The sequence below is a fragment of the Sceloporus undulatus genome, chromosome 5 (assembly GCF_019175285.1).
Source record: "Sceloporus undulatus isolate JIND9_A2432 ecotype Alabama chromosome 5, SceUnd_v1.1, whole genome shotgun sequence".
NCBI classification, from domain to species: domain Eukaryota; kingdom Metazoa; phylum Chordata; class Lepidosauria; order Squamata; family Phrynosomatidae; genus Sceloporus; species Sceloporus undulatus.
Window position 1 is genome coordinate 14,601,601 of NC_056526.1, and position 12,898 is coordinate 14,614,498.

The window sequence follows — 12,898 nt, forward strand, 5'->3', positions numbered from 1 at the left end:
CAGTGTCTCTCTCTCTCTCTCGTTCGTGTTCCTTGATTCTTGTTTGCACACTGCATTTGGTGGTCCCTTCTCTGAAGATGCCACCCACAGATACTGGCGAAACATCAGGAAGAAACTCTCCTAGAACATGGTCACATAGCCCAAAAAACCCAGCAAAATCTATGGATGCCGGCCATGAAAGCCTTCGACTTCATATCTCAATAATGGAAAAAATATAGCATTCTACAAGTCTACACACCTTCTTCTTCTTAAAGCATGTTTGAACACAGAGTGCTTAAAAATTGTAATATTTTCTAGAAATCTATCATGATCTTAAGAGCTTCTAAATGTTTTAGGGCTGGGATTACTTTGAAAATCAGCTAGGTCTTGCCCTCCAAAATGTGTATATTTAATGTACAGTGTGCCCGTATTATACGCGAGCGCGTTATACACGACTTTGAGTATATGCTCAAAGCCGTGTGGGAGACCATAGGGCGACGCATCCCATTCACATGAATGAGGCGTGCTCCCATGGTGTGCTCCTTGTGTACCGCCACCGCAAGCACAAGCCCCATTCATTTGAATGGGACTTGAGCATCCGCGTATTTTCTCTTATGGGGGGGGGGGGGGTCCAGAATGGATCCCCCGCATAAGAGAAGGGCAGACTGTACATTACATTGGAACAACAATGCTAATTTCATGCCAACTTCCATCTTGTAAAAAATGTGACCCCTGATGATGAATAAAATGCCTACTTATCCTGTAATTAATATGATTAATCTACTGGTAATAAAACAGTATTGCTTACAATATCAAAAGGCTAAGTTAGTGAGCATGTGTTTTGCAAGAATGTTATGCAGACCCTGTATCTGTCAGTAATTTAGCTTTTTGTAGATCTACCTGTTCCATCATCAATGTGATTTAAAAAAAACGTAAGCATTTTCCCATGCCTTTCCAGAGCTGGACCTCACCCTTGCCTGTCTGTCCATTTATCTATCTATCTATGTTTTACTAACATCGTCACCCATTCCCCCCCCCCCACCCCCCAAAAAACCACCTTCAAAATATCTATATTTCATGCTTTGTACAGAAACCTTCTCCAGGGAACTTCAGTCTTTAACTCCCTTAATTCTTTGCAGGAAGCTACAATGACTGAAATGTTTAAGTGGCATGCCTTTGTAGAGTACAACTTTCACCTTCACATGAAACACTCAGATGTTCCCTCTCATTACAGGGAAGTGTCACAGGCAGTAGACAGGAGGACGCCTTTGGTCTCATGCCAAGCTTGTGGATGTTATAAAGTTCCAGTTAGTGCCACTTTTCTTTTGGGCAAAATCCCAATTATTGCCCACCAATTTGTTAACAAGCAAAACAATATTGGATTAGAGCAGTGGTCCCCAGACTTTTCCCATCTGCCACCCCTTTCCTCTTTGGCAACAACCCTAGCACCCCGCATATTTCTTGATATAAGGTCCACAGTTTTACTGCAAATTCAAAACAATCAATCTCGGTTGCTGCTCTCTTTGCACCCAGTGATCTTGGCAGCAGCAACTGAGCAGCTGGCTGAGCAGCAACTGAGAAGCTCTAGCCCATGCCAGGCTTGAGACAAAGGCCAGCCTGGGTGACAGGCTTCTCGGTTGCTGCTCGACTGGCTGCTAATTCGCTTCTCCCTTTGCACCCAGTCACCCAGAAACTGAGCAGCTGAAAGATCAGCAAATGAGAAGCCTCTCACACATGCCACCCCTCCAGCAAAGGCCAGTGCAAGAAACAGGCCTCTTGTTCATTGCTCAGACAGCTGCTTGGCTGTTGCTCCCAAGGTGACTAGGTCCAAAGGGACAAGCTTCTCTTTGGTGAGGATAGACTCTCAATCCTTCTTTGTTGGGGCAGAAAGCAGCACAGTCAATATGTGTATATAGGTTTACAGAGGCTACATGCTGTGGACTGGAGACTGGACAGGGAAAGGGAGAGATTTTAACTACAATAACCCCAGATAATCCTCCCTCTCATTCTCCAGAGATGTCTTCCCACATGGTGTCTACTGTTTCTGTTATACATACATACATACATACATACATAATCAGTGTGTATAGAACCATTTTACTGTCTATTCTCCTCTATGGGTCTGAAACATGGGTCACCTATCGCCAACACCTACGACTCCTTGAACGCTTTCATCAGCACTGTTTATGCACAATTCTAAATATACACTAGACTAACTATGTGACAAATGTTACTGTCCTTGAGCAAGCAGGGATCACCAGCATTGAGGCCATGCTATTGAGGACACAGCTGCTCTGGGCAGGATACGTTTCTAGGATGGAGGACCATCGCCTCCCAAAAACAGTATTCCACGGTGAACTTGCCATGGGTCAGCGTAAGAGGGGCGCCCCAAAGAAGAGATACAAGGACTCCCTGAAACAACATCTCAGACTTGGCCAAATTGATCACCAACTATGGTCTGCCCTGGCCTCGCATCGGGAAGCATGGAGATGCACTATCCACGATGCTGCAGCCTTTTTCGAAAGCTCACGGCGAACGAGCCTCGAAGAGAAACGACAATGCAGAAAGAACCGCAACCCAGAAACATCACCCAAGGAGACTTTCTGCTGTGCTTTCTGCAACCGGACCCGTTTGTCCTGGATTGGCCTTTTTAGTCACCAACGCGCTTGTACAGAGCACAGGATGAGTCCTTCCTGAATCTTCGTTCGCGAAGCAAAGCCAGAGAGAGAGAGAGACATACAGAAACACTGTTTCTTTTGTTACCTCTTCTCTCAGCCTGTTCTATGAAAGAACACAAGAGCAGCAGAGCAGCCCCAACTTGCCAGCCAAGTCTTAGAAAAGCTCACAAAGCTTAAGCAGGGTCCCAAATGTGAAACCTCTTTTTCACCGCCACTACTCCCCCACTGCCATGTACTCTAACACCTTGCTCCAGTCAGTCAGTCTGTCCCAGAATGGTGCTGCTCTGAGCCACAGTAGCAATATCCTATGCTAAGCTTCATGAGAGTTTCCCAACCATCACTACCACCATCAGTGAAAGACACGGCTAAGAGAGTGAGCTGGACAGGCAAAGAGCAGGAGACACCACCACACAAAATGATTGGCGAGTCCATGTTGTGGTTTTAAGGGACCCTGACAAGATATTTCATGCAACCCCCACCTCTAACATGTTTCTAAAGGCTGCTGCTTCTCCTTGTCTTACTTGCACATCAACAGTTTGATTTAAGTCTCCTCTGCCACTTTCTTTCCTCATCACAGCCCCCCTGGATTTTGCCACCAACCTGGGGGGGGGGAGGTATCACCCATTTTTGGAATCAATGAGTTAGAGATTTAACTCTAACCCATTGTGGCGAATGTTCTGCAATTAAAAAGAAAAAAGTCCCTGTGAGCTCATGAAGGTTTTACAAATCAACTCAAATAATCTTGGCCCATTACAGACTGCCCAAGATGGGCGGTTTCGGGCCGCTGCCGGTTGCAGCGCGGAGGAGTCGCAGCAGTCAAACTGCGTGACTCCTCCGCGCTGCAAAAAAGAGCGTGAAAATCGCGCTCCTTCTGGAAACCCGGAAGAGCCGCCGCAAGTGCCAACGCGCGCACTCGCAGCATCTCTTCCAGGGTGCGACGTCAGGACGCTGCGCGTCCGCGATGTCAAAATGGCGGCACCCATATATATAGGGCACCGCCATTTTAATGCACTCATTACGCATGAAGGGCAAGGCACGTCAGGAAGCACCGCCCCTCGCGCGTAATCACGGCATGACAACGACACCTCTTGGGCCCGTCTGTAACGCGCCCTTGTCTGCTAATTTCCAGTAAGACTCCTTCTGGTGGCAAGGCTATTTGACAATATTTTTTCACTCCTCAGTCGTGCTGTGGCCGATTTTACCTTGCTAAAATGCTTAATTCAGCTTCCCCACAGGTTCACTGTTTTAAGTGGTCATCTATCAAGTAAACATACAAAGAAAACGTTTTTGACAAATGGACTGGATTAAGCAACAAGAACCAGCACTAGAGCTAATTTTGAGCTGTACATCAGATGAGTGGAAGGGGGGAGTCATAAAAGCACTGTGGTTTAAGCTTCAATTCAGGAAGCCACTTTAGCCGCATGGAATGATTTCATCTTTTTTAGGCTATGAACACCTACCATATACTACACAGCTTTTGCAGTTGTTTAATTTTAAAAGAAGCTTGTATTGTAGCACAAAATGACTTCAGTTAGAAGCAAAAATACTTGGAAGGTAAACAGACATTGCCATGTCCCACAATTTGGATAGTAACCTACCATGTTCAGTAAAGGAAATTCAGTTCACCTATGAAATCTACTCTTTTAAAAGCTTTTAAAAATAAGAGAACAGCTTCCATTTATTTCAATATCTTTATTTAACACATACACACACAAAAGAATACAATTTTTGTCAAATGCTAAAAAAAACTTACCTCGATAGTAGAAGAGGCACAAATCCGAAAGAACAAACCAACGTTTCTTCCAGAGCTTCATGCCTGTGCTATCCTGAATGAAATCAAATACACAATCCATAGTCACTGACAATATAAACTCTTTTGTGTACTAACAAAATTGGCAATATAGCAGAACATGTTCCTCTTCCCCTTCTGTAATTCCTGGGAAGATATCTCTGCCTTTCCCATCAGCATCAGCCTATCTTCTGAATGGGAGGGCATCATGTTATGTTAAGTGTTTGTTACCGTAATGGGATCTTGTACACTATATTGTATGTAAATACCAGTAAGGAGAATATAGGAAAGTGCTAATGCTGAGCAGCTCAGGAGACAGTGTTGCTTGTCCTATGTCCAAGACTCAACCTGAGCTATCGCACAGTCTCACCTTTAAAAGCCAGAGGTTAGCTGTGCAAGCTGTGGAGTTCTTACATAACTCATTGATTTCACACAAGTGCAAATTCACCTCCTGATTGAATAATACAGTTATGACTTGAATATTAGTGTGAACCAGCAACAAACAGAACTCTATTCCATAATCAGAACTCCATCCCTCTGAAGGCCAATTGCTATGGAACAGCCTCTCTCAGCACAATCACAATTGTGAAGGGTTCTATGCTACTATGTAAGTAATTTTTGTCTCTCTTGAGGAGGCTCCTAAAAGCAAAAAGCACTGGGCTAGATGAAAATATGGTTGGTTTTGTAGAAGACAACTTCATACATGACAACTAGAATGAGTAACAAATAGGATAGTGAAATGGGAAAAGCCAGATTAAAATTTCTAGTCATTAAACTCCTAAAACTGGTCTAGTCACTCTTTTTTGTAGCCCAGATACACCTCAAAAGGCTCTTGTGAGGATAAAATGAAGGGAGGGGACATTCCTGTTTATTTGAGGGTAGACAACCAGCTAGCGCCATCTCATCTGCCCTACACAAAGGAACTCTTCTCTTCCCAGAAGGCACCTGACTCCATCTTTGCCTCAGAGGGAAGGCAGGGCCTCCCATCTGCCCTCCACAAAGGAACTCTGCTCCCCCCCCCCAGAAGGCACCTGGCTCCATCTCACTCTCTTGCTGGTTCCAGAATTCTCCACAGGAAGAAGGACAAGTATAACCTGTGCTCCCTGGAAGAACCTCCTGCTTGCATTGGACTCGTCCCCAGAAGGACTGAGTTGGCAATATTATTATTGTTTTCGTTATTACTGTTATTGTTGTTGTTGACCTTTAATTGTAAACCCCTCAAACTCCTTTACCACCTCAGAAAGAGAGCCAGCTACACCTCTTTCTTTTCTCTGTGAACCCCATCCTTCCCATGGCTCCCCACATTTCTCCTAACCTGATCCCCATTCGGCCTCTCCCTGTCTCCCTGCTTCCCTTCCTCTGTTCCCTCTGGAACTGCCGCTCTGCTGCCCCTAAAGCAGCAGCAATCCACGACCTTTTTCTCTCTAAATCCTTTAACCTCCTAACTCTCACCGAAATCTGGCTCCCAGCCCATGATACTACAACCTCCGATGCCCTTTCTTTTGGTGGTCTCTCCTTCACCCACACAAGCCGCCCTGAGGGTCGAGGAGGAGGGGTTGGTATCTTGCTATCTAACTCCTGCCAGTTTCAAGTTCTATCTTTTCCCCCCCAGCTATCATTTCTCTTCTTTTGAGTTTCATCCTATTAGACTCTTTTCTCCTCTACAGCTCCGGGTCGCAGTTATTTATCGCCCTCCTGGCTCTGCCACCCAGTTTCTCTCAGACTTTGAATCATGACTGACATTCTTTCTTTCAGATTCAGTCCCCACTCTGATCCTAGGTGACTTCAATATCTACACTGACGATTCCAGTAACCCTACAACATCTCGCTTTAACTCTCTGCTAGCTTCTTTTGGCCTCCAACCACATTCCAACTCTTCAACTCATTCTCTTGGTCACTGTCTTGACCTAGTTCTTGCTGCAAACTGCGCCATTTCTGACTACCTGGCACTTGACTTTCCACTATCTGATCATCATTTAATCTCCTTTGCTCTTACTTATACTCCTCCTCCTCGTCACACTATTCAACGCCATTTTCGTGATCTTTAATCTGTCGACTCTAATCATCTTGGTCTGACCCTGGATTCATCTCTCTCTTCCCTAAATCTCGGAGATTCTGCTGTTTCAGCTATGTCTTTATTTAACTCCACTCTTTCCTCAACTTTTGACCATTTTGCCCCTGTCTCTGTAGGCACTTCTTCCTCTAAGATTAGACCTCAGCCCTGGCTTACCCCCAACATTAAGTTTCTCCGGTCCTGCTCTAGAGAAAGTCCAAAGAGTGGGCTGATTTTATCCATTTCAAATTTGTTCTTTCTTCCTTCTCACGCGCCCTCTCTATGGCAAAACTGAATTATTACAAATCATTGATCTCCACCAATGAGAGATGCTTGCAGCGTTTGTTCTCCACCTTCAACACTTTGCTTAAACCTCCCTCTCCTCCTGTCTCTTCATCATTCTCTCCTAATGACTTTGCTAATTATTTCATCTCTAAGATTTCCACTATTCGCTCTGAGATAGTCCCCCCCCCCGATTCTTCTTCTGCTCTTAATCTTTTATCGCCCTCGCCTAACAAATTTTCTGTGTTTCCTCCTGCCTCCTTGGATGAACTCTCTACACTTCTGAACTCTTCCAAACCTGCAACCTGTTCTCTTGATCCAATTCCTACTCGTCTTCTAATCTCTATAGCTCCCTCCTTTCTGCCCTCGCTTCTCCATATCTTCAATCTCGCTCTCTCTACAGGCTCCTTCCCTTCGGACTTCAAACATGCTCTCATTTCCCTAATTCTGAAAAAACCTTCTCTCAACCCCTCCTCTTTGTCTAGCTATCGTCCGATTTCTCTTCTTCCTTTTCTTTCTAAGGTTTTGGAACGGGTTGTTTATTCTCGCTGTCTTGAGTTTCTTGAAGCCAACTCCATCCTCGATCCCTTTCAGTCTGGTTTCCGCCCAAAGCATTCTACTGAGACAGCTCTCACTAAGATTTCGAATGACCTTTTACAGGCCAAGGATAATGGCCTTTACTCTGTTCTCATCCTTCTTGATCTGTCTGCAGCCTTTGACACCATTGATCACTCTCTTCTAGTTAATATACTTTCTGACCTTGGGTTCTCAGACTCTGTTCTCGACTGGTTTAGATCTTACTTGTCTGGCAGATCTTTTACAGTGGTTGCTGGCGGTCAGACTTCTTCTCCTGTTCCCTTATCTGTTGGAGTTCCCCAGGGCTCTGTTCTGGGTCCCCTTCTGTTTTCTCTCTACATATTGTCCCTAGGAAAACTCATTAGCTCTTTTGGCTTTTCCTACCATCTGTATGCTGATGACACCCAGCTGTATCTTTCTACCCCTGACCTTTCTCCAAGGCTTGAACAGCAAGTTTCATCTTGCCTCACAGCTGTCTCGCAGTGGATGCGCCATCGGCGTTTGAAGCTCAACATGTCCAAGACGGAGCTTCTTGTCTTTCCTCCTAAGCCCACCCTTCAACTCTCCTTTTCTGTCTCTGTGGACAACATTTCTATTCAACCAGTCCAGCAAGCCCGCAGTCTTGGTTTTATCTTTGACTCTTCTCTGTTGTGTATCCCTCAGATCCAGACCACAGCCAAGGCTTGTAGATTCTTTTTGTACAATATGGCCAAAATCCGACCATATCTCTCTGCCTCTACTGCCAAGATCCTGGTCCATGCCCTAGTGATCTCACGACTTAATTACTGTAATGTCCTCCTGGCTGGGCTTCCTCTTTCTCACCTCCGTCCTTTAATCTCTGTCCAGCGTTCAGCTGCACGCATTATTACTTCCACCCACCGCTCTGACCACATCTCTCCTGTGTTGGCATCCCTTCACTGGCTCCCCCTCCCTTTCCGCATTCAGTATAAACTCCTGCTGTCAACATTTAAAGCCCTCCATGGACTAGCCCCTCCTTACTTATCAGACCTTCTTTCTCCTCACCTTCCCACTCGGGCCCTCTGTTCTGGTAGTCAAGGTCTGCTGTCCCAGCCCAGGATTTCCTCTGCCCCATCCCGGATTCGCCCCTTTTCACTTGCTGCCCCTCACTCCTGGAACCTTCTTCCCCCACAAGCAAGAGCCATCACTTCTTTAACCAGCTTCAAAACGGAGTTGAAAACCATCCTGTTCAGAGAAGCCTTCCCAGGCATTGCTTAATTGTCACTTACTATTTGATGTTCTTTTGGTGCCTGTTTATCAAACCATTTCCTGTATTGCTATGTACTGTATATGCATTATCCTACTTGAGAGTATGTATTTTCCCTGGAAAATGATTAACCATCCATTATGAAGCCAGGCCCTCCCTCCAGTCCATCTGCCTTGGTCCAGGCCTCGGAGGTAGGGAGGAACTGCTGGACCTCTTACCCTTTCCCTCCACCACTCCCTTCTCCTTCTGTGTCATGTCTTTTTAGATTGTAAGCCCGAGGGCAGGGATCCATCTAACTAAAAAGATTGCATGTACAGCGCTGTGTAAATTTACAGCGATTCATAAATAAAGGTTAATAATAATAATAATAATACATCCCCCCAGAACACCAGAGCTTCAATTCCATAATCTCTGACCACTGGCCATGTTGAGTGGGGTTTGTGCCAGCGTGGAGAAGAAGGGAGGATATAAATAAAACATAATCAATAAAAGTATGGGGAGGGGAAAAACCATTTGAAGAAGCTACGCAAGCCTTCTTTCGCCTCATGTCTTAAGTCTTGTTCCTGGTAGCATTGTTACTGCCTATAAATGCCTCTAAATATAAAAACTTTATCCCTAAAGTAATTTTATTTGCTTTTATGTCTATAACCAATTTGCAATGCATTTCTGAAAATGAATGGCTACCACCACTACAGCAGTGTGTGTACCCTTAGATAATAAAATTTAATAAATATGTTAATCTGCTGAAAGAAGAAAGGGTATTAGTGAATTTTAAGTACGCTCCTGGTGAATGGGCTTGAGATGATATCCAGGAGCGAGAGAATGCCAAATCCCTGAATATTTTTAAACAGAAAAGAGCAGCTGATAATTATTTTGCTAAGTTCATTCAGCAGATGTATTGACTGTCTTGTTTTCAAGATAAGCACGGCAGGTAGAAAAACAAATATTCAAACTCTGTTTTTACTGAATAACTTTCTAGTGTCTTAGATGCAAATGCTATTCAAGCTATCAGGTTCCCACAAACCTGATTGTGAGCAGATCATTTAAACAAATATGCTAAGTTTACAAAAAGTTCAAACTGGAGTCTCTGACAATATTTTCTCTTCTATTGTCAGATCCCTGTTCCTCAATCTTTCATTTGTTGAAAATGGCACAAAACAGTTGGTAGGGGCAGTCAAGAAAACTCCCCTCCCACTGAAAAGGAAGAAAATGTGAGCTCCTCAGGCATTTTAGGCATTGCTATAACACATGGAGCACCTTTACTCCAAGTGAGATCACTGGTTCAATTTGCACTACACTGCCTGCTCTACTTGAGGTCCTGAGAGCAGCTAACAACCACATGTTTCTTCCTTAGCCCTCTCACTTTAATATATTCAAAAACTGAATCTACTAGACAAAAAGCATACGTTCTACCACTGAATGCTTGTAATCCTGCTTAATCCCCGTGCACAACTTGCATCAAATGGATGCAGACATCTGGAAGAAGATGTATTTCTGAGAAGACCAGCTGCCTAGAAATGCATGAGAGGAAAAGCAAATCATACTAGTTAGACAAATAAAAAAAGCTTGATGACTACATGCATGCCCACATTATGAATCTGGGTGTTTTGCTGTTTGGGAATCCCATTGAGCTGTAAAAGAAGAATGCAACTGCTGAGAACCTTAATTCTTAACCTGCATTGTTATAATTGTGAAAGCACATTATACAAGGTGTTGAACAAATTTTCAAATACATTTGTTTTCAACTCTCATGAATTCCAAATTGATACCTCAAATATTTTAAGGACTTACATGTTTTGCCATGCTTCATATAACAACTGCTCTTCATGGACACTATATAGTTTGTTGCTAGCTTCACTCTTTAAGACATGAAACTACATATACATGCATAATACAACATTACGGAAATGGAATACAAAGAATGTAACATTTACCAACAGGTAAATACAAATAAAATGGCTAAGCAGCAGGCTATCCTTTGCCCATTTCTATAGTTTGAATAGGATGCCTGTTTTTATAAACGGTTTTATCTCACCCAATAACAGTTCATGTTTATGCTAGTTTACAAAAGATCAAAAGGATACAAGATATGTACAGTATTTTCTGGGGAAAGGATAACTTAAGCATCTTTGTCAGGATAGTTTTAGGTCTGCAATAAATTTCTGGTACAGAGTTCAAAACAAGCAACCTCCCACATCTGGCTAAGGTTTATGAAGGCTATATCTAGCACCCTGCTTAACATTTTAAGTAGCGCTCTGAGAGCAGTACTGAGAAATAACCTAATAAAAAGAGTCATTGGCCTGCCACTCATGAGAACTATATTATAAACAGGCCAGGGTATTCAGCTTTCTGAAGGTGACTTTTCTGCACCAAATTTTAAGTTGGTTGGCTAAGCAGAAAAGGATTAAATAATAATAATAATTTTTATTTTTCTATTTCACGCCTCTCCCTGTGGATCGAGGCGGGATTACATCAATGTCACAAATACAAGATACATGACAGTTTAAAACAGCAAATGTAAAACAGCATTATATAACAACCTTACATAATAAATACAATAACAACATCAATATCAACAGTGCCAGTCAGCCAGGGTGTTGCAATATGCGAAACAGCGCATCTGGAGCATCTGTTTTTCCATATTATCAGACCAGGTCGGATGGGTACGCTCGCTGGAAGAGATCCGTCTTTAATGCCTTCTTAAAGGAGTCTAATGATGTAATTAGCCGGATCTCTTCCGGTAAGCTGTTCCATAATTTTTGTGTTAGACAGCAAAAACATAAATAACACTTATCTTGTCACTGTTGCTTTGACAACACTTAAAAACTAGTTCTAGTTTAACTGTTATTTAACTGTAAGATTATCTTTTGTAATGACATGCCAATAGTGGTTTAACAACTTATAACCCTATGATATCTGAAAGCCATATCATGTAGTGAATTCTGATTTGTTCAAGATACTTCAAACTTTAGTCATTTAAATAAAGAGGATGGGTATACATGATTTACAGGTCCAAAGAGCTGTCTAATTTGTATATTGTAAGGATTACCTCCAATGAACTCCACACTCAAGACCTATATGGTCACTATTTTCTTTCAATAATTAACATCATACATAAAGAGATTAGGGACACATGTGCTGGCCTCATCCCTATGCTGTCAATACACTGGAAGCTTATCTATAACAAGAAAGTCTGCTGCAGGCCTGGAACCATGTCTAAATACGTTTCTCACATGGAGACATCAACACACTCATCAGGCTTCTTCCTCACAAACAAGTGTGTAGACACTATGTGGGTAGGATCTGATGGGACCACAGGGGACCTGCAGGGACAAAGGTTAATGACCATCTGTACTACATTAATCTCTTTCCACTGGAAGTTAAATGTGTGGAGAAACAAATGCATAAACAGAGTTTAAAATGGCTTAGTTCAGAGAATAAGAAAATAACAAATATTGAAATTGTGGGCTGTAACAGCTACTGATGCATTCTGACTGGCATTGTTGTATATCTTACCATAAAACTTTCACCATGAACTAAAGATTCAAGCAAGATATCAGTGTGTGTGTGTTTTTTTAAAATCAATGTACAGGGTTTATTATGTGTGCTTTTGTGCCTTCAAAGTGCCTGTTGATGTATGATGACCTCAAGAATTTTTAGGGTGTTATAAGGCACAAAGCTGGTTTGGCTCTGCCTTCCTCTGTGATATAGCCTATGGCAACTGGTATTTTTTCCCAGTCCCCTATCCAGGTACTACAACCTTTGAAATGTGATATACAAAGCATCAGGATTACACAAGCCAAATAATTTGATTAATGCTTACGCATAGAAATCTTACAAATTACTGCTTTGTCTCGAATGATATACTCCCTTTAGAATATCAGTTATTTAAGTTCAGCAAGCATGATGAATAGAACTATGCTTTACATTTTTTGGGATTTCTGAATCCAAAAATAAATTGAACAAATAATTATAGTTTGTCCTGCCCATTCATAGGGATTCAGTCCCCCCATCACCTGTCGATGGAAAAAAAAGTGGGAACTCAACCTCATATTTTTCAATGGGTGGTGATGTGTGCTGCCCGCATTGGTGCAGCTATTGACTAATATGGGATGAGGTGATCTGTGGGAGCTCCAATCCACAGATTGTTAGTCCACCATTACAGCAGGCCCATTGTACAAGAGTTACTTATCTGGCATTGCACAGAGTCATAGAGTTGGAAGAGACGAGATGGGTCATCCAGTCCAAACCCCAGCAATGCAGAACACAGAATAAATGCACCCTGAACAGATGGCCATCCAGCCTCTGTATGAAAA

At 42.9% G+C, this 12,898-nt stretch overlaps 1 protein-coding gene across 16 annotated transcripts in view; it reads right to left on the minus strand.

Annotated features, from left to right (window-relative positions):
- PLEKHA5 (pleckstrin homology domain containing A5) overlaps positions 1 to 12,898 on the minus strand; it is a 216,570-nt gene that overhangs the window by 62,893 nt on the left and 140,779 nt on the right. For all 16 annotated transcript variants that reach the window (XM_042466696.1, XM_042466705.1, XM_042466699.1 and 13 more), the window contains one exon: positions 4,411 to 4,483. In XM_042466696.1, coding sequence (XP_042322630.1) covers positions 4,411 to 4,483 — 73 coding nt within the window. The remainder of the gene's footprint in view (positions 1 to 4,410; positions 4,484 to 12,898) is intronic.